General features: G+C 41.5%; 1 protein-coding gene across 4 annotated transcripts in view; it reads left to right on the plus strand.

The window, feature by feature from the left end:
* The window catches only part of RERE (arginine-glutamic acid dipeptide repeats), a 401,924-nt gene that overhangs the window by 217,014 nt on the left and 161,954 nt on the right, over positions 1-22,956 (plus strand). For all 4 annotated transcript variants that reach the window (XM_084652065.1, XM_084652067.1, XM_084652068.1 and 1 more), the window contains exons 4-6: positions 4,586-4,691; positions 6,572-6,668; positions 10,689-10,793. In XM_084652065.1, the coding sequence (XP_084508191.1) occupies positions 4,586-4,691; positions 6,572-6,668; positions 10,689-10,793 (308 nt within the window). The remainder of the gene's footprint in view (positions 1-4,585; positions 4,692-6,571; positions 6,669-10,688; positions 10,794-22,956) is intronic.

Raw genomic sequence — 22,956 nt, forward strand, 5'->3', positions numbered from 1 at the left:
AGAAAAATTCTCAAAAAAGGATTTCAGGCTGGTGTGGCACGATCTACCTTTTGTAAAACCAAGTTGTATTTTATCCCAGTTACCATTCACCTCTATGTCCTTTACTACTTTCTCTTTCAAAATTTGTTCCAAGACCTAGCATACAATTGAGGTCAAATGAACAGGCCTGTAGTTTCCTGGGTCATTTTTTCCCCTTTCTTAAAACTATATTAGCAATTCTCCAGTCATAGGGTACGACCCCCAAGTTTACAGATTCATTAAAAATCCTTGCTATTGGTCTTGCAATTTCATGTGCCAGTTCCTTTAATATTCTTGTATAGAGATTATCCAGGCACCCCAATTTAGTCCCATTAAGCTTTTTGAGTTTGACTTTCACCTCGAATGTGGTAATTTCTTTCTCCATATCCTTGTTGTCATTAGCCATCCTGCCACTGCCCCTTAGTCTCATTAAAAACTGAAGCAAAGTATTTGTTTAGGTGTCCTTAGAACTTTGTCAAGCTCTCCATCTCTGGTGATGGTATGGCCCTCTCCAGGCTGACTCACTTCTGTCATTCACTAAGTTCCAGTTTTGTGCTGGCATGATCCAGTGGTGGTTCTCCTTCAGATCTGGAGGACGTAACTCCTGATTTGGACTCCCTGTCCCAGGTGCTGTCAGGATTGGCTTCTGCACCATCCAGGGTGGCATTAGAGGCTTACCTGGGTAGCTGTTGTGACAAAGGGAATTGTAGCTTCTAGGCAGTGTTCATGAAGGGTTTTGCCATGGTGGCAGCATTCCTCGGGCATCAGGGAATATGTGTGTATGCATACTTGGACAATTAGCTGATTTATGCTTGCACTTGTCAAGACTTAGCGGGAATCCCTGGGTCACTACTTAAGTCATAGATAGCCAGAAGAAAATCTTTATACCCTTGCATCTGAGTTCTTCCGCTGAAGGCTTTTTCAACACTTGCCAAGTGAATTTTTTTGGATCTCATGGGCTGGCAGTAAATTGTGCTCTGAACATAGGAGACATGAAGGCACCTTCACTGTTGTCTTTGTTCGGGACTAAAGGACAGTGTACTGACAGGAGTCTTCTCCATCAGAAACCATCCTAGATGTCTCCATTCTAGGTTGGGTACTCACTCACAAGTGAGAACGTGGTAGCTGGAATCCATAAGAAGCCAAATTCCCTATCAAGTTCTAGAGCTGTGGGCCCTATGACAGGCTTTCATATCTGCTTTATCTTTATTCAGAGACCACATAGTTCAAATGATGATGGATGACACAACAGCAGTACTCTCTTAACAAACAGGGGGTTGGGGGTTCTCTGATATTCATTGTGTTGGGAGGAGATGGTCCTCTGACACTTGTCTGACTCATTGGACTCATCCTGTGGCTCTTCTGCCTTGCTGGCAAAGAAAGCAGGTCCTTGGGCAAGTTAAGTTGCAGACTACACGAGCAGAGCTGTCTGTGAAGCAGTTGGATCATCTTGTCCAGGAGATCTTTCCATAGATCTCTCTGAAGGAAGCAGAAGTACAGTGTCTTCTGTTTTGCTCCAGAGGAAAGATGGAGAGAAACCTGATGACAAATTTGCTTCTGTTGGACTAGAGCATAGATCTGATAAATACTTTCCCACTGATTTCATTACTTACTTTGGTGATTAGACAGGACAAGGTGCCTCATTCATTCTTGTCAATCCAGGTTGGGCAGGATGAGAGTAATACTTGGAACTCCTGGCACTCACGAGTACCATCACGAGAGAGTCTCCGTTCTAACCCATTCTACTCCTCAATCTGCAGTCTTTTCACCTCATGGCTTGGCTCCTGAGACACTGACTATTTATGATCTAGTATGTTCTGCAAGAGCATGGATTGTCTTGCTGCAACCCAAGAAAAGCTTTCATGCTGAAGTGTTGTTTCCCCCAGATGGAAACAGTTTTCTCTGGGGGCAGCAAATAGCCTGTCTCCATTTTCTGCTCTTGTTTAATTGATTTTGAACTACATGTTATTCCCAAGATATCTTGTCTCAGGCTGTCCTTGTCCTCAATCAAAGAGCACTTACCTGCATTACCATCAAATGACAACTGTAAAATTGTCAGCCATCCGACTGTTGCAGGAGCCCTCAAAGCAGTGTTTACTATCTCCACCGGTCCGAGAACCTGTCGCATGTGAGATCTCATTGGGGCTGAGACACAGTTAATGGAGGCACCTTTTGAATGCTCTGTCTTCTGCCTCTCTCACAACAGCATTTTAAATCAGTTAGATCTGCAAGAAAAGTGAGTTGCAGGTTTTGGGGGCTCTTCTTTTCCTCTGCAACCACATTCGTGGTCTTCCACAGAGGAAAAAGTTCTCCTTTGTTCCATCCAAATTTTTTACCTAAAGTAGCATCTAGTGTTCCACTCAAAGCGGACCACTAATCTCCCCAAACTGCCTTCTTACCAGTGGGAAACTAGCCTACCTATCCTAGATATTCAGAGGACTTTGAGTTTTGATTTTGGATTGTCCTAAGGTATTTGGGAAATCAGTTTTTGCTTCCGTAATCAGTTTATACCTAACCAGATTAGGTGATGCATTGAAACATTATGCATTTTCTATGGTGTCAGTATCTCAGGTTGTTAGAGCTCACTCTGCCAGGGCCAAGACGGCATTGAGAGCCTGCCTTCATAACATTATCATGGTAGAAATCTGTCGGCCTTCTACCTGAAGCTCTTTTCTCATGTTTACTCAGCACTATTCTCTTGACTGGGCATCTGTAGTGGTTTGGTTTGGGAGAGCAGTTCTGTAATCTTTCTTTAATTAAAAACCCTTATGCCTCCTCCTTGGGAGGTGTCACGCTTGCTAGACCCTACAAATGGGAACATGGAGAGGTCACCTCAAAGAAATTGTAGTTTTGTTCTTTGAGAGCATTGCTTCTGCATTTTCATGCTCCCGTGCATCTTCCCTCTTATCCTTGGAGTTCTACTCTCTGAAGGACATTGGCGTTTAGTGGAAGGAACTGAGGTGGTTAGAGACCGTGTGGCCTCTTGTGACCTCCGCGCTGAGCTTTCGGAGTTGTGAGGAGTGGTGGTGAGGACACAGGAAGCACTGCTTTCCTAGATTTCAGAGTAGCCTGTATCCGCAAAAAGAAAAGGAGTGCTCCTTTTCTTTTTGCTTTCCTAGAGTTTCTAAAGATTTGCAGTGCATAGAGAGAGAGCACATTTCCCCAACTGGGAACATGCAGAGACGGCTCTTTCAAAGAACTGCAGTTACTGCTGGTAAGCTCTCTTTCCCCCAGTGCTTGCATGTAACTCATTATCATTAAGAGAATTTATACACTTTCATTAAGAGGAGAACAAAACCTTTAGACCCACAGTTACCCTTCCTGTCTATGAAATGTCTCGGAGATTTAAAAAGGGTGGGCCGACTTAAGGTACTTTCGGGAATAGTGATATTAGCCAGTGAACCTGGTACATCAGGCAAGTCATTTATCTTTGACGTTATTTCTCTAAATCTTCAACGAAGTGTAGGTTCTTCTCTGAAGCTTGGACACATTTTCATTGCCGTTTGTTTTTCTGAACTGTTTTCAAGTCAAAGTATACAGCACATTGGTAGTAATAGTGTTTGTAGATCTTTTTTTTGACACAATGCTGCCACTAGCTGGCTCTTCTATGGTATTACATGTGTTTTTTTAACCAGAGGCTTAAAGAACAGTGTTTAATTGCAAGTTCTGTGTGTTTTTGAGTAAATAAGAATAATACATTGTTATAACAGGCTAAAGGGGACTGGAGGGACAGCAAGAACTTTCTGACTAAACAATCCATAAATATTTTTAATCTAAATTTAAATATTTTGAGGGCGGTCTTATAACTGGTAGGAAAATTGCAATGTAAAAAATAAACATTCTGTGCTTGCAGTTGCCTCATTCTGAAGGAATGTTAATTTCCCTTTAGGCCTTCCTCTGTTTTCCTAAGTGTTCTGGAGTAGCAGCAAGAATTGGCTATTGAGGGATTCAGAGACACATTGAAGCAGAGATTCTATACGTCATAATTTTCTTTATCTACAAATTATTCTCTTGGTGAGAGGGATTTACATTTTAACTCTGGTTGAGAAGTTGGTAACTGTGGGTTAGATTCATAAACATGATGGTCAAAGCAATGTCTCACTGGGAAGGCTTGTGGGAAGTCTGCTGTCTAAAAATAGCCCCATTGGGTTTCTGTTCTTTTTGCTGCCAGGAAGGAGTTGATTGTAGCTCCTCTGTATCTGGCTAACATTACTTTGGATTTGTTGGAAGTTGATGGGTAAGAAGATTGCTTGAGTGCAGTGAGAGCCTAAGGATGCTGCTGACTCCCCACTTCCAGGTTTGGTGTTGGCTGGTCAAGCAAGTGCACCTAACGTTGCATGGAAATGGATGTCACTTGTTCTCTTTAGTCTTATTAAGGATGAAGGCCTCCTGTGCTACAAGTACTACTGCCCTTGGGGTTTGTTACGTTATGTGAATATTTTTCTACTTTTGATTCTCATGACCTCAGATTTTGTTCAGTGGTACTTAAGTTCTATGCTTTGGAAGATGTGTGTGGCAGCCATTATCTCAATTCCTTTTCAGTAATGCCTTAGACCTTCTCTTTCAGAGCAAACGGGACCATCTCCTTATGAATGTCAAATGGTACTATCGCCAGTCTGAAGTCCCAGATTCAGTCTATCAGCATTTGGTTCAGGACCGACACAACGAGAATGGTGAGTCATCCTCTGTAGGGTCAATCTTAACTTGCTTTTACGTGGTCATTTACTGGGGTCAAGGGGTGCTTACCAGTCTCTGGAAAACCAGATAAATGTTTTTGCATAGGGATGTGAGATAAGAATTGTCAGTGTGAGCCAGACATTAGAATGCAGATGATAAGGTCCTTTAATATCTATGCCCGGGTTCATTTTAGCAGCATATGGGCCCTAACCATAGCTATTATCTGCTGCATCTCAGTTATGATGATTTACTGTATGTATGTACTGTATGTATTTAATGTTGTACTTGGAGACAGCAGATGGGTAAAGTTATTGGCATCCCTTGAGGTTTTTTTGGACTATACAAATAATTAACATTTATGAGATCAAGTTGCGTTAAGGATAAATCATGTAGCCCCTTTTACTCTTGGATGCCTCTGACATACGTATTAGATCTAAGTTCTTGCCGAGGCATGATTATTTAGCCTTATCCTAATGTGTATTAGTACTCGCTGTCACATAGTACAACAGTTAGTGTTTCATTGGAAGCACTGCTAACTGATTCTTTCCCCTCTCTTCCACCCACCATTTTTTGGACTAAATAGGAATGGCCATACTGGGTCAGACCAATGGTCCATCTCACCCAGTGTCCTGTCTTCTGACAGCGGCCAGTGCCAGATGCTTCAGAGGGAATGAACAGAACAGGGCAATTGTCGAGTGATCCATCCTCTGATGTCCCATCCCAGCTGCAAAATAATTAACTGTTGATCTTCATAATAGTGGCAGAGACAGGAATTCTTAAATCTTCCAGGATCATTTTTGCCTGGGCTTCAAGAGAGCCATAAAACTTGATTCCACTCTTCCTGGCTGGAAATTTCCTTGGGGCAGCCTCAAAAACGCGTAAAACCTTTGGAGGTGAATTGTGATCTCAAAAAAAAAAAAAAAAAAAAAAAAATCAACAAAAAAAGTCATGCTTTAAAAATGGAACACTGCCACTCATATTTAAGTATCCAAATAGATTGGCATACAGTGGAATAAATCTATGTATATTTTCTCTTTAATGGTGATGTTAGGAGGGTCGTTTTTGTATGTGCTGTAGTAAAATCTGCATGAGTCTAATGATTCACTCTCACTGGTTCACTTTAAATGTTTAACCCTGGAAATATGGGCACAAGGCCAAAGCCCACATTTTTCATAGCTTTGTGCCTTCTGTTAAGTAGCATAATCTGTGCGTATAAAAACTATTTTTATGTTCTTAAGTAGGGATTATTAAAGGCATCATTGATGACTCCATAGTCAAGGTTTGCATTTTGGATTTTAACAACCTATTTTAAAACATGAAAACAAATGTTCTTCACAGCCAAAATGACACCACTGACTTCCAGTGCACAGATATTGATCAAAATGATGTATAAAATTTTAGAAAACTCCGGCATGTAAAACTGTATAGAACAGACTGTCTAACAGACAGAGTGGGGGGTAGGGTGGGGGGGTGAGGGTTACAGAAGAAAGTGCTTGCTCTGTAGAGCTCTTTAGAGAAGGCACTTTCTCCTGCTGTGCCCAAAAGAGCTGTTCCCTTCCTGCACACTTCTTAAGGGGTACAAAGGGAAAGCTCCTGTCAGCAGCCCTTGTATAAAATTGGGCTAATAGTATTTCCATACCAAATGGGGAGCACGGATCCGTTCATATTTATGAGCTGCTCAATATTATTTTAGTGGGTGCCACAGAAAACCCTATTTTAAAATTATATTTTCAATGTTGGTGTAATCTTAACATCTCAATGACTGTGTGTATTCAAGAAAGTATTAACCTCAGGCTTCAACCTACAAAGTGCCTGTGAAACCACAGAGGTCGATGCTTTTGGACTCTGCAGCTAATGTCTTTTTCTCTTTTCACAGACTCTGGACGAGAACTTGTTATTACAGATCCAGTGATCAAGAATAGAGAGCTCTTCATTTCAGATTATGTTGACACTTATCATGCTGCTGCCCTTAGGTAAGTGACAGAGGACCTGGTGCGGCATCCCACAGCAGGCTTGGCAGGGAAGAAAAAATAGCACGGAAAATCTTAGAATAGAGGAGGAGAGCTGTCTTTTGTCCTTTTCTGTTTGGGGAACATTAGCATATTGCTCAGGCTCCTTCTCACCACATGCAATAATTAACTTGTGTTATCTGTTCTAATTTGAAAAGAAGCTGTGATTCTAAAATCTCATTTTAATCTCAGCTCGTCTATGGTGTTCAGAAGATATTGTTTCCCATCATTGCAAATTTAGATTATTGCTAGTTATTGTAGAAATGGTACCCTCCCTTCCTCTCTGTTTCATTTCACCATTAACAATAACCTCCCTTTGCAAAATGACTGTTAGTGCAGCCCTGATAAATTGCATTAAAGACTTTTGCTCTGAGGCAGAAATCATTGTAGCTCAGTTGAGAGCTCCATTAAAAGCTAGCTGTATAAACAGAGGCGGTAACGGACCCCTGTATTGTTCTCTGTTATCTGCCCTTCCCCAGGGGTTGCTGCTCTCTTTGCCCAGTTAGTTTTTAACTTAAGTGGCTAACCTTTGACCATGCAAAGGGGGAGACACCATTACTTACAAATGTTTTCTGATAGAAATACTAAGGCATTATTTTTACTGGCATCCTTTGAGTTTTCAGCTTGCTGAAGAGTGCATGGATATTGTCAAAATGTGAACTGAATAATCTCCCTGATAATAATGCTCAGATGGTGTTTCAGTGAAACCATCTGGAGACGTTTTCTTTGTTCAAAGCCACTTCTCTGAAGCCCTTTACTTCAAGGCAAATTAGCTGCAACTTGTGCCGTAGGGGAGGTGAAAAAAATCTTTTATTTGACTTATTACAGGATTTTAGATAAACTAAGAAAATTCCAGTGGTGTGCTGTAATCTTCCTGAAACTCCAAAGTGGTTTTTATGTCTCAAGGAAGGTAGCTCTCCCATATTAAATGGATATACTTGGAGAGAATAGCTAACGAATGTGAGGCTGGCTGGATTGTTGAAACCAGGCTTGTAAATTTAATTGTCATCTTTGACATTGAGAAACTGAAACATGTGTATGGAATTTTCCCTGGGAGTATTGTAGACTCTTCTGTGTTCTCATTCTCTTCCCCCTTTATTTAAAAATAAATAAAATAAAACCCAGAACAAATTGGAGGCAACATGAAACACACAAAGTTCATAGATTAATTTGAGACAAAAGACTGATATACCATAAGTCGGATTTAGAAAATACTCACCATGAAAATATTTTAAATGACTCTTTAGACTACACTTCCTGTTGGTTTATGGTTTTATTTTCATTATGGCTTACCTCTTCCATTTGTGGCAGTCCTTGTATGAATGTTTATCAGTTGTATTCTAAAACTACCCCTTTTGAAAAATGAAGCAGAGCTTCTAGTTACATTTCTAAATGTTAAGTTTCAGAGTAGCAGCCACGTTGGTCTATATCCGCAAAAAGAAAAGGAGGACTTGTGGCACCTTAGAGACTAACAAATTTATTTGAGCATAAGCTTTCGTGAGCCACTGAATGCATCCGATGAAGTGAGCTGTAGCTCACAAAAGCTTACGCTCGAATAAATTTGTTAGTCTCTAAGGTGCCACAAGTACTCCTTTTCTTATTTCTAATCGTTGACGCTCAGACACACATTTGTTTGCATAGCAAAGAACTGAGTGCATCCTTTCCACTCATTCTCCTCTAGCTAGTAGCATTTATTATGTGCCAGTAATTTTCACAGCTGCCTACCAGACACAAATATAAGGAGTGTCACTTCCCTGAAGATCTGACCACCTAAATGACAAAATAGAGAAGACTAGATGCATTGTCAAGTCCAGAAAAAAGATTAATTTTAAATTTAATTTAATAAATTAGAACATTACCATGCCCTTCATGCAGATGTCTGTCCATGACTACACAGAAAGCTGATGACAGAGTAGGAAATATAACCAAGTATCCCAACTCCCAGTCCACTGCTCTGATCAGTAGAAAACTTTAATTGGAAAGTGCTTACAGAACACTATGTAAGTGTATAATAAACACAATTGTCTTTCACTTCAGTAGCAATACTAAGTATTTATTACCTGCATAAAATTCCATGATCAAAATATTGTATTGCTTTTATGTGTCTGGATAAGTGCATATTCTTGATTTTATTTATTATTTACTGTACAGGTAAATTGTCTTGGGGTGTTATTCAAAGGAAAGTTTAGAAAAATTTGATCTGCCTTAAAGTTATCTGATCAAAATTTTCTGTGAAAGATAAAAACAAATGCCACCAATTTTTAATTCCTTATCTCTCCTTTCAAGAAATTTAGATAAAATGAGCAGTGAGCAGGATTGTCAATGCTTCAAGAAGGCTACATGTTTGATTTAAACTGCAGAGGATTTTAACATTGCACTGCAGTCTGACGATAGCTGACCAAGAAATAAATGTTTGTTTTGCCCCTGGCTGCAGAAGCTAAGAATTAGGCAATTACTCCTCACATGAGTAGGCCTGTTAACTTCTCAGAGAATATTCATGTGACTAAAATTGCAGGACTGGTCCCCTAGTGGTTTTTGTGTTTGCAGTAGCCAATGTGAGTAAAGAGCATGATGAAGAAAAAAATTGCCATTCTTAGCCACATTTGGTTGATGGAACTTTCAGAAGAGCTTTGCCCATGAAAGGGTTGCAGAAGGAAACCAATTAGTGTGCTGATCAGTTTTCCACTGCAGCCTTTCAAGTGTAAAACATTGCTACTGTCTCTACAGAGACCAAAAGTGGCAAAAGAGCCCAGAATCCTGTAGATAAAATAGCACTTGCCAACCTCAGAGCTTTTATGAGGCTTAGTTAATGTTTGTGAAGAGCTTTGAGATCCTTGGATGAAATTAAATGCAGAGTATTATTGTTACTAGTGAATGGTCCATCTAGAGGAATGAATGGTCAGTGATTCACAAATGGAAGGAAATGTTTGTTTCTGTTCTTTTAATGTTAAAGACATTTACACTGCTGAAAAGAAAGGTAGTCTTGTGGTTCGCTAGTCTTGGTAGTCTCCACTTGCAGGTAAAATACAACTGCAAACATCTACCCACAAATACCTGTAATAAGTGTAAGTCTCTCTAGTTGATCAGCCATTTCCCTCTGATGCCCTCTTCTGAGCTGTCTGATTTACTTCACTGCTGTAAATTGCTGTGCAGTGTTTTACAGAATGTTTAAAGCAGCTTCTGTACACTAAATACTTTAACAAACCCAAGAGCAAGACAGTGGAGAATGAAACATTTTACAGCTTAATTCCCTTGGTGGCTATCCTTAATGAGAACAAAAGATGAGTGCTGAGGCCAGTCTAGAGGCCTCTGCGGCCAGATGGAACAAAACCTTTGTGAGGTGTTATTCCTGATGATCAAGTGATTGTGTTGTTGCAACTTGTATTGTTTTATATTGTTTACAGTGCCATCTTGCTAAAAATACTTAGCCAATTAATTTGTTTTTGATCTGAAAAATTGTCAAAGCATACTTACGAGGTTGTCTTGAAAATTTATTAGATGAAACACCACATGTACTCCCCAGTCTCATGAGGGTGGTGATTAAGACTGTCATTTTACTCACCCATTAAAAAAAAAATCACTCCTCTTAGTTAATGAATAGCAAAATTTTGTACATCAACTTTAAAGAGTTAGTTATTAAAAAGAAAAAAGAGAGATTAAAACCAGGGGCTGGAGCAGGGATGTTCAACGTTTTAAACATTGCAGTTTGGGGCAGGTTTTGTGTTTAAAGGTATAGCCTTTTCATTTGTGACTGCCCTGGAGGGGTTCTGACTGAATAATATTAATGAATGTTTCTCATTGAAGTTAATGGGAGAATTTGCCTGAAAGTCACTGATAGTAGGGTTGGATCTTGCATTATTATGAAGTTTGGGCATCTGCAGAGCACAATGCATCCCTTGACTGATTTCCAAAGTGGAGTGGTGCTTATCTAAATGAATGTTGTCCAGCATAGGATTCTAATACCATTTGTTCTCTTCCTTTCAGAGGGAAGTGTAATATCTCCCATTTCTCTGACATATTTGCTGCTAGAGAGTTTAAAGCCCGAGTGGATTCATTTTTCTACATATTGGGCTACAATCCAGAGACAAGGTAAGTGAGTCACTCTGGCTAACGGAAAGATTTTTACCAGAGATTGGTTTGTTGTAAGAATATGCCAGCTGCTACAGGAAGGAAAAGAATTAAAGCCTGTGATTCAAGTGTGGTGTACATAGAGAAAGGGTGAATCATGTATGTGTGCAGATGGTGATGCATATAAAAGGCAAAAAACAATTTATAATAAATAATTCTGATACCAGCAGTGGCCTCTGATGCCCACTGGAAGTGCTACTGAAGGTTGTGGTTGTGTTGCTCGGGGAGAGAGACTAGCAGAGTGGGGAGAGCTGTGATATTTGTGTGTAGAGAAGAAGTATGGAGAAAAGGTTGGAGGAAGGTGTTTATAGGGTCCATGTATTAAGTAAAAATAAGAAACAGTGGATTACAAGGCTCCATAGCATGTGGTGACATTTTAAGAACATCCCTTTGGGGGAGATAGTGAACCTTAAAACACATTCTTTGAACTTTGGTTAAAATTGAGAGATGTGAGCATTAACAGGCGCTTGCAAGTCTTTCATTGAGAAAATGCACATTCCCGACAACACCCACAAGTTTTCCTATGAGTAGCATTGCAATTGTATATTGTAAGGTCTCCTGCAAGTGTAGTAGTGCACGGGAGGGGTCATCACTGTGGATGTAAATAATTGACTGAATGGAGCTCTTCTGCGCAATCCCTATCTCAGATCTACTTGCCAGAACAAATTAGAGGCCCAAAACAGAATTCATCGTGTTCAAAACAGGTGTACGTCGGGGAGAAGCTGCATTCAACGTTCTTACACATTCAGCTCCCTGAACCTTTTCCCTGTGTGTCTCCAATCACCCCTACAGGGTGTCTTAAAACTGATTTCAGTTGATACCTCCATCAGTTATTTCAACCAAAACACAGTTACTATTTTATTTAACATCATTCAAATAGTGCTGTAAACACACACGGTGCTCTGCAGACATTGAGTAAGCATGTGCCCTTCCCTGCCCTGGAGAGAGAGAAATCTAGGGGCCTAGTCCTGTAAACACTTAGGGCTTGTCTTCACTACTGGGATAAATGGACCTAAGTTATGCTGCTCCAGCTACATGAATAACATAACTGGAGTTGATATAGCTTAGGTCGACTTACCCTGGTGTCTTCACTGTGCTGAGTCAACGGGAGATGCTCTGCCATTGATTTAGTGGGTCTTCGCTAGGCCCGCTAAGTTGATACCCGCTGCATTGATTACAGAAGCATCAATCCCCCTGGTAGTGAAGAAAAGCCCTTAGTTTGAGGAGTAGTAACTCACAGCAGTGACTAGTAACCACTATGCCCTGATGAAGGATATGCTTTTTTAGTACTATATAATTAACTTGTGGAACTCATTGTCACAAGATTTTATTGAAGGCAAGCAGGATTTAAATAGGGATTAGACGTTTACGTGGATAATAATTACACACCCATTGTTATATTAGATTAAAAGTTTATAAGAATATAAATCTTCATGTTTCAGGGCATAAATTGAAACTAAGTGTCTGCAGCTGGAAAGAAACTCGCCATGTGAGCAAATTATTGCATAATTGTCTGTTTTGAGGTTTCCTGTAGCTTTCTCTGAATCCTCTGGCACTGGCCACTCATCTGAAATAGGTTATCAGACTGGTTTAGCATTTCCTAAACACATTGGGAGTGTTTGCAGCATTAGGTCCTGAGATAGTCCTTGTATCCAATCTGCAGTATTGAGCACTGGAAAAAGACATGAAATCTCATCATGTTTACAGAAACCTTCTAATATGCTATATGTGAAAATACAGAGAGCTTGTGTGTGTGTTTCATTTCAGCACAATGATAGAGCAAGGAATGTGTTGTCAGGGCACACCTTGGTGGATGAAATTGAAGTGATGTTGACTTAAACATCAAACATTTCTCTCAATTTTCACCTCTTATCGCTTTTTCTTGTCAATTAAAATAATTATTTTTGGGGGCCAGTGTAGGTAGTGAACTATTTCTATTCATATCCATATTTTGCATTTAATAGCAAATTGCTAGCTTTTCCTGAGAAATTCCTCTTGTGTGACTCAAAGCTTATGTCTACACTACGATATTAGGTCGATATTATAGGTCCATTTTTAGAAATCTATTTTATACAGTCGATTGCATATGTCCACACTAAGCGCATTAAGTTGGCGGAGTGCATCCTCACTACTGTGGCTAGCATCGACTTATGGAGCGCTGCACTGTGGATAGCTATCCCACAGTTCCCGCAGTCTCCACCGCCCATTGGAATTCTGGGTTAAGCTCCCAATGCCTGATGGGGCAAAAAACATTGTCGCGGGTGGTTTTGGGTACATGTTGTCAGTCGCCCCTCCCTCTGTGAAAGCAACGGCACACAATCGTTTCACGCCTTTTTTCTGTGTGGACACCATATTGCTTTCAGCTGATGGTGCAGTAGGACTGCTAACTGTCGTCCTCCACCGCTTCTGCTGCAGCTCTGCTCTCATGAATCCACCTCACAGGTCCTCTCGTCGCTCTCTATAAATATCTATTCTCGTGGCATCCGTCGTCAGCCTCCACTTCCACTGCAACTCTGCTCTTCTGCAGACGCCATACCATGGCAAGCATGGAGCCTGCTCAGATCACCGCAGCAGTTATAAGCATTGTAAACACCTCGCGCGTTATGCTGCAGTATGTGCAGAATCAGAATCTGCAAAAGCAGGCGAGGAGGTGACGGCAGCGCGGTGACGAGAGTGATGAGGACATGGACACAGACTTATCTCAAAGTACGGGCCCCGGCAGTTTGGACATTGTGGTGGCAATGGGCAGGCTCATGCCATGGAACGCTGATTCTGGGCCCGGGAAACAAGCACAGACTGGTGATGGGACTTTGTGACTTGCTTTCTTTTGCCCTGAAGTGCAAGAATACCAAGATGAGAGCAGCCCTCACAGTTCACAAGTGAGTGGCGTTAGCCCTCTGGAAGCTTGCAATGCCAGACAGCTACCGGTCAGTCGGGAATCAGTTTGGAGTGGGCAAATCTACTGTTGGGGCTGCTGTGATCCAAGTAGCCAACGCAATCACTGAGCTGCTGCTATCAAGAGTAATGACTCTGGGAAATGTGCAGGTCACAGTGAATGGATTTGCTACAATGGGATTCCCTAACTGTGGTGGGGAGATAGATAGAACGCATATCCCTGTCTTGGGACTGGATCACCTTGGCAGCCAGTACATAAACCGCAAGGGGTACTTTTCAATGATGCTGCAAGCACTGGTGGATCACAAGGCACGTTTCACCGACATCAACGTGGGCTGGCCTGGAAAGGTACATGACGCTCACATCTTCAGGAACTCTGGTCTGCTTGAACAGCTGCAAGAAGGAACTTACTTCCCAGACCAGAAAATAACTGTTGGGGATGTTGAAATGCTTGTAGTTATCCTTGGGGACCCAGCCTACCCCTTAATGCCATGGCTCATGAAGCCATACACAGGCACCCTGGACAGTAGTAAGGAGCTGTTCAACTATAGGCTGAGCAAGTGCAGGATGGTGGTAGAATGTGCATATGGATGTTTAAAAGCGTGCTGGTGCAGTTTACTGACTTGGTTAGACCTCAGCAAAACCAATATTCCCATTGTTATTGCTGCTTGCTGTGTGCTCCACAGTCTCTGTGAGAGCAAGGGGGAGATGTTTATGGCGGGGTCAGAGGTTGAGGCAAATCGCCCGGCTGCTGATTACGCACAGCCAGACACCAGGGCGATTAGAAGAGCACAGCAGGGTGTGCTGTGCATCAGAGAAGCTTTGAAAAACAGTTTCATGATTGGCCAGGCTACGGTGTGACAGTTGTGTTAGTTTCTCCGTGATGAAAACAAACCTCCTTGGTTCACTTTACTTCCCTGTAAGCCAACCGCCCTCCCCACATCGATCACCACTTGCAGAGGCAATAGAGTCATAGTAGTTTCAAAATCATGCATTCTTTATTAATTCATCACACAAATAGGGGGATAACTGCCAAGGTAGCCTGGGAGGGGTGGAGGAGGAGGGAAGCACTGGGTGGGGTGGTGGATGAGAGGAGGATGGAAGGACAAGGCCACACTGCACTTCAAAACTTATTGAATGCCAGCCTTCTGTTGCTTGGGTGTAGAGTGGTTGGGTTCCCGGAGCTCACCCCCCCCCCCCCACCCCCAAGTTCTTGGGTGTGGAGGCTATGGAACTTGCGGAGGAGGGCGGGTGGTTACACAGGGGCTGCAGCGGGGGTCTGTGCTCCTTCTGCCTTTCCTGCAGCTCCACCAGACGCCGGAGCATATTAGTTTGATCCCCCAGTAGCCTCAGCATTGCATCTTGCCTTCTCTCATCGCACTGCTGCCACCTCTCCTCTTGCTCCCACAACCTCTCCTCTCACGCATCCCTCCTGTCCTCGCGTTCATTTTCTACTTTCCGGGACTCTGTCATTGTTTGTCTCCATGCATTCTGCTGAGCTCTTTCAGTGCAGGAGGACTGCATGAGCTCAGAGAACATTTCATCATGAGTGCGTTTTTTTCGCCTTCTTATCTGTGCTTATTCCCCCCCAACCGCGTGGCTAAAAGCGGGGATGATTTCTTTTCAGCCACAGGCAAACAGCCCACCTGGAATGGCCACCTCTGAATGTCCCCTTAATAATGTCCCAGGAGGATTTCCGCTCCATCCCCAGACACGTTAACAGACTTTTCCAGTAGCTGCACTGCCTGCAAATGCATCCCAAGTCTTCAGGGCAAATTAATCATTAAACGCGCTTACTTTTAAACCATGTATTATATTTACAAAGGGTACACTCACCAGAGGTGCCTTCTTCGGCTTCATGGTCCGGGAGCCCACCTTAGGATGGTTGGGAGGGTATTGGCTCCAGGGTGATAAACAGTTCTTGGCTGTTGGGGAGAACGGTTTCTCCACTTGCCTGTTGTGCGTTCTCCTCCTCCTCCTCCTCATCTTCCTCGTCCGCAAAATCCTCATCCCTGTTGTGTGAGACTCCCCACTTGCAGGTGTCCACGGACAGGGGTGGAGTGGGTAAGTGGTAGGGGCACCCCCTAGAATTGCATGCCGCTCATCACAGAAGCCGCTTTAAAAGTCTGGGGCTCTGACCTGGAGCGGCTGTTTGCCTCTTCGGTTTTTTGGTAGGCTTGCCTGAGCTCCTTAATTTTCAAGCTGCACTGCTGTGGGTCCCTGTTATAGCCTCTGTCCATCGTGCCCTTGGAGATTTTTTCAAATATATTGGCATTTCATCTTTTGGAATGGAGTTCTGATAGCACAGATTCATCTCCCCATACAGCAATCAGATCCAGTACCTCCCGTTTGGTCCATGTTGGAGCTCTTTTGCAGTTCTGGGACTGCATGGTCACCTCTGCTGATGAGCTCACCACACTGGCCAAACAGGAAATTAAATTCAAAAGTTCCCAGTGCTTTTCCTGTGTACCTGGCTAGTGCATCTGAGTTGAAAGTGCTGTCCAGAGCGGTCACAATGGAGCACTCTGGGATAGCTCCTGGAGGCCCATACCGTCGAATTGCATCCACGCTACCCCAAATTCGACCTGACGATGTAGATTTCAGCACTAATCCCCTCAGTGGGGAGGAGTACAGAAATAGATTTAAGCCAACAAAAATGGCTTCATCCTGTGGATAGGTGTAGGGTTAAATCGATCTAACACTGCTAAATTCGACCGTTACATAAACTCGTAATGTAGATCAGGGCTAAGTAGATAGTGCAGTTTTAAACCCTTCTTTTTGTGTAGAGCAAGCAGCTGATGATGTTCTCATGGCTGTTTGAAAACTGTTGGCACTGAAAGGGTGAATGAAATAAGACCACTGCATGGCACTTTACTTTTTCAAGGGACTGTACAAACATATCTCAGCTAATTACTCACAATAGCTTGTTCTCAAATTGTGTTTTGTCTGGTTGGATCCAGCCAGAATTTTTTTTAAACACCAGCTTTTCTGAGGATATTCACTTTTTGCTCAGTGTCTTTTTAGTGCTTTTCTACAATAGAAAAATGGGTTGAAGTTAGGCTGAGTGTGTTGACTGACTTTGCTCTAATCACAACTTTTATTTCCTGAGTGTGGATGCATTGCAATGCTTTATCTTGATTGCCCAGGTCAGGGTGTACCTCTCCATCAAGGTAAAGGCATTGCAGTGTGTCCATGCTAGGATAAAAGTTATGGGTATATCAAGATTAGCTAATTAAAAACCCAACTTGACCTTAACTCAGTTTTCTGGTGTAGACACTTGCATTCAGATGATAAAAGATGCACAGTATTCTGTTTGGATTCAACTCGAAAGCAGTGTATTTGTGATCTGATTAGGTTCTGTTCATGATGCACATCTGCACCATCCAGTAGTGCTAGTTACCTACATGACCATATGACTACCTAACCAATCCAGAGTTTTGGAAGACTGTTTTTTTTATAATGATTGGTGTTGAATGTCTCTTGGTTATTTTCATGTAAATCCAAAAGTAACATACCTGAGCTGTGACGTTTGACTTCTGGAAATAGATATTGTTCTTAGTCATTGGATGCCTTCTGTATAGTATGCTCCACACACATACATGTATACAGTTAATACATCATGTCTATTTGTCTTAATGAGTTTGTCTCATTTACTACTGAAGACTAGTTTTTGTGCTTTTCAAGGATATTGAGAGACAGCTCAGCATATTGAGAATTCAACTGTTTTCTGCTTACTCTTGAAGAACCAACAGAAGCAAGATAACAAGAAACACATTCTCATTTTTATATTTTAGGTATAGCAAGCAGTAAAGATTTTGCCAGGGTTGATACTTCAGAAGTGCACTCTAAAAGCGTGAAGATGTGGTGTAAAAAAGCTTTCATGGCAGAGGTGTAATTGATGAGCGCTCTTGCCTACCAAAGGACTCTCAACATTTAAAGGAAAGCAAATTTTGTCCTTTATTTTCTCTTTTAAAACCCTGTTGAGCATGGGTTTAGTAAGGGGAAAAATTAGGGGCTTCTTATTGATGAACAGCTAGTTCCAGTGGCGATTTGTGTTTTCGGAATCCTTGTTCCTTCATGCACTGGGACAAATTTTGTCCTGCAGATATCAGTAAACCATTCCTTGTTATACTTTAATAGTTGGTGTTGCACATCAACAGGATAATTATTAAAATAAAATATTAGTGTTGGATGTTGGTACTGACGTTTTCTACGTTGCATCGAGCTGTTAAGCAAGTTAGTAAGTGGGTCTGGAATATATTCAACTCATAGTCCCCGAGGAAAGGAACATTTGTGTTAAACCAAGCACTTTAACAATCACTCAGCTAAATAAGTATGTACTAGATAAAGAGAGTGAGCGTGTGTGAGAGAGAGAACGAGAACCTATGCTCAAAATCATTTTTAGAAGTACTTGTCATAGTTTACTATGTTCATTAATAGAAAGGAACTGCTCTGCCATTTTAATGATACATCATTACACTTCACAGCAGCACCCCAGTTTGAGATAAAGTAGGACGGAAAGAATTACCTTTTACCATTAGCAAGCAAAGGAAATCAGAGGGCTACAAAACGTCATTTTTATTTTGCGTTTTGGTTAATAGCTATTAACCCTGTTAAGTTAACTAATGTTAACTCAGGTAACGGTTAAGTTCATCAAAACTCAATAAAACTTGCCGTACAATTAGATCAGACATTCAGATTTCCAGTGGTTATGAATAATGAAGCCAATTTTTCATTTACTTGTAAGTTCCAATTCTGCATGCAGTGTAACCTCTGCACCTGCATGGAGTCCCCCTGAAATCTCTGGGGCTCTACAAATTGCAGGATCAGGGCCATGCTTTGCATTATTAAATTGTCATGGTGATATCTGTTCTTTTCTGTTAATTAAATTTGTGTAAATTATTTTACAATTAAAAAAACATTTTGTATTTATTTATGTTGATTAGAATTTTAAATATTGCACCAGCATTTCCTTGAATGTTTATTGTTAGACGAAAAACCTTCATAAAATACTGTGATCCTTTGTAAATAGCCAGACTTAATTTAAATTCACTCTGAAGTGCTAAGGTGCCAGATAATGGAACGCATAAAACTGTAGAATTTTAGATTAGATAAGGATGGAAGTGGAAGGAAAGTGTTAACATTAAATTAAACAGGTGTTTTGAATAAAATGCCACCTATAAACCTTGCTGTCTCTGTAATGGGCCTCTTTCCCAGGGACTTCAGTTTTGAAAACGTGCTTTTTGTTTACATCTGATATCTGCCCATCTTTTAACTTAACTTTTTCTGCTCCATCTGAACCTGTATGTGCAGTCAGCATGCAGGCCAGTGCGGTAATAGAATTAGACCTTTGCGTTTTTTGAAAATTATATGCAACAAAATAGGTTTAAAACCCTCACAAAAGCCATTGAATTTCAATTGAGAAGCATTAATAGGCAAAGCAAATTGGAACTGATGTACCATTTTACAAAGCAGTAACTGCACCAGCTTGCATTAAACAGCCATTCTTGGAATTTATGAGCCAGAGTTCACTTCAGCCCTTAACAACAAGCAGTGAGGCCCAGATGTTGTCCATGCCACTTTTCTTCTGTTAGCTTAAGTGGTTGCTCACAAGTACATTCCCTCCCATTTAGTTCAGCTGCTATTTCTTACCCCAGCCAATAATATAACTCTGGAAATAGAATGTGGAACAGGGTGTACGCACATCTCTTGCTTGTTAGAAATGAGTTTGTTCTGGCACATGAACTTGTGCATTTAAATTGGTAAAAGATAAATAAGACTGTGTGTAGACCCCTGCTCCTTCTTAGTTGTTAAAATATTGTTTTTAGGGTGTGTTGTGTTGCTTAAATACATGCAATCCTAATTCTGTTATACATTAGAATGCGTGCATACAAGCCCTGTTTACAATAGGGAAACTGAACATTTTCCACCATTGTTATCATCAATTCATATGAACTGGTGGTAGCGACATTAGGAGTCTTAGGATAGGCAGGATATTGGCTGCTAATGTCTTTGTTACCATTTCATCTTAGCCTGCTGGGTACAGATCTAACTGGTCCTAAAAATGCTATCAGCGGTTGAAGAAGCCCTGTCTATACAAAGGTTCCTAACGTTGCTAGCATCAGCTCAGCTGAACACCCAATTGATATTAGCAACACTGTCAGATTTTTTCAACATTTCTATTGTAGACGAAGCTTTAGAGACACTTTGATAGAGCCTATCCGGTATTGGATGAGGACTTGAAAGACTCAGATTCTATTCCCAGCTCTGCCAACGACTGTGGGACCTTGGGAAAGTCACTTTACTTCTCTGTGCCTCCATTTCTCCTCTCTAAAACGTGGATAATGATGCTTAACCGTGTTTTTGAAGCACTTAGAGACATGGATGAAAACAGCTATATAAGTGCTCGGTGGTGTTCAGATGCTATCTCAATATAAATATCTTTTTTGGGATGCAATTAGGAGGGTTTAAATAAAGTTTAAGGGTCCATAGGCCTTTTGCTGGTCCACTGCATGGGATTAATTTCATTTTTTATTTGTTGTCCTGCTATTCTAGGAGATGGCTTATGTGGGTGCTAATGCAGGTGACTGCAGTGTTGATGTCATGTTGGTCACAGGATATTAGACAAGGTGGGTGAGGTAATTATCTTTTATTGGACCAGCGTCTGTTGGTGGGAGAGAGATGCTTTTGAGGTTACACAGAGCTCTTCTTCAGGTCTGCCCTGTAGAAGAGCTCTGTGTAAGCTCGAAAACTTGTCTCACCAACAGTAATTGGTCCAATAAAAAATACTGCTTCGCCCACCTTGTGTCCGTAATGAACACGACTGTCATTTTGATATTCAGAACTGTGGCTGAGGTGCGCATGGGAGAGGGGTTTGGCAGCAGAGGGGTGGGATGGGATGGAGTGTAGTGCAGTGCATGGAGGTTTTCTGAAGGACCGGGAACAGGAATTTGTGAGCTGGGAAAGAGAACTGTGTCCAGGGCACTTTCTGGGTAGGCATGCCCACTTGTCTTTCCCATATACTTTGATATCCTGCACCATCTCACCATGTTGATGATGCAGTCTATTGTCTAGTGTACAAGTTCTGCTTGTGTTAATTGCTTTGTGCTCCACAGTACTTCTTCCCCTCTGCTGCCGCCACTTGTGTAGTGAATATACAGGATCTGCTCTTTAATTCCAGTAAACTGTGTACACTTATTGCAGCTTGTTTTCCCCTCCTTATTTAAAGCTAGTGCAGGAATCTGAAAAGTATACATAGGTCCGGTCTCTCTTGAACCTAATTACTTGGAAATCAGAAATCTAACACATTAATTTCTGTGCAATCAGATATAACAATCACGTGTCTTGAAATGATACTCTGCACAGCATTGTTATGCATCAGGGAACAGAATGATTATCAAGCCTTCAAAGCGCAGATTAATTTTAAAAACAGAAATTTAGGGCGAGATTGGAGCTTAGTGTATTTAGAGACCCAACATATTTTCTCTTTGGTTGTGGAGCTCTTCTTAGTTTTTGTGCGTGTTCACAATTGCTTTGTGATTGTAGGAAGCAAACTAGTATTAGAATAATAAAAATGTGGGGCTGGAGGGACCTTCAGAAGTTACCTAGTCCAACCCTCTGTGCTGAGGCAGGACCAAGTACACCTAAACCATCCCTGACAGGTTGGCTGACCTGTTAGTAAAAACCTTCCATGGTGGGGATTCCACAGCCTCCACTGGAACCCTGTTCTAGAGCTTAACTACCCTGAGAGTTAGAACATTTTCATTAATATCTAACCTAAATCTCCCTTGCTGAAGATTACACTGATTAATTCTTCTTCTGCCTTCAGTGGACATGTAGACAATCAATCATTGTCCTCTTTATAACGTCCTTTAACATATTTGAAGACTCTTACCATATTCCCCTAATTTTCTTTTCTCAAGACTAAATACACCCACTTTTAAACCTTTCCTCATAGGTCAGCTTTTCTAAACATTTTATCGTTTTAGTTGCTCTGCTCTGCACACTCTCCAGTTTGTCCATCTTTTCTGTAGTGTGGTGCTCAGAATTGGACACACTACTGCAGCTGAGGTGTCACCAGTCCCTAGTAGAGTGGGACAAAGTGGAGAATTGGCCTGAAATCACCAAGATGAAATTCAATAAAGACAAGTGCAAAGCATGTCGGAGAAAAAAATCAAATGCAGAAGCTGGGAATGGGCGACGGGATGGATCACTTGGTGATTACCTGTCCCATTCATTCCTTCTGGGGCACCTGGCATTGGCCACTGCTGGAAGACAGGATACTGGGCTAGATGGACCTTTGATCTGACCCAGTATGACCGTTCTTATGTTCTAACTACAACATGGGGAATAACTGGCTAGATGGAAGTATTGCTGAAAAGGATCTGAGGGTTATAGCGGATCACAAATTAAACATGAGTCAGTGTGATGCTGTTACTAGAAGGCTAATATCATTTTTGGGATATATTAACAGGAGTCTTGTATGCAAGACCTAGGAGGTAGTTGTCCCACTCTATTTTGGCACCGAGGAGGCCTCCACTGGAGTACTGTATCCATTGCTGGGCACCATGGTTTAGGAAAGACTTGGACACATTGGAGATAGTCCAGAGGAGAGCAACAAAAATGATAAGTTTTAGAAAATGGACCAATGCAGAAAGGTTTAAACAAACAAACAACCTGGGCATGTTTAGTCCTGAGAAAAGAAGACTGAGGGGGGACCTGATAAATCTTCAGATATGTTAAGAGCTGTTATAAAGAGAATGAATGATTAATTGCTTGTTCTCCATGTCCACTGAAGGTAGGACAAGAATTAATCAGCTTAATCTACAGCAAGGGACAGTTAGGTTAGATATTTATGAAAACGTTCTGACTCTAAGGGTAGTTAATCTCTAGAACAGGGTCCCATAGAGGTGGTGGAATCTCCATCATGGAAGGTTTTTAAAAACAGGTTAAACCTCTGTCAGGGATGGTCTAGGTTTACTTGGTCCTTCCTCAGTGCAGGGGTCTGGACGTAATGACTTCTCTAGATCCCTTCCACTTCCCCATTTCTGAGTCTATAAGTTTCTCTTGCATCCTTGTATCTTCGTCTAGATATTTAGAGATGTGACTTCCATTCCATCTGATTATAGATAATCTGATATTTTTCTATGGCTGTCATTTTATACAGTATGAACAGAGATGTGTTCATCTTTTTGTTCCCCTCTCCTTTTACACTTCACATTTGCTTCTG

The sequence above is a fragment of the Lepidochelys olivacea genome (genome assembly GCF_965140295.1).
Source record: "Lepidochelys olivacea isolate rLepOli2 genome assembly, chromosome: 18".
Classification (NCBI taxonomy): domain Eukaryota; kingdom Metazoa; phylum Chordata; order Testudines; family Cheloniidae; genus Lepidochelys; species Lepidochelys olivacea.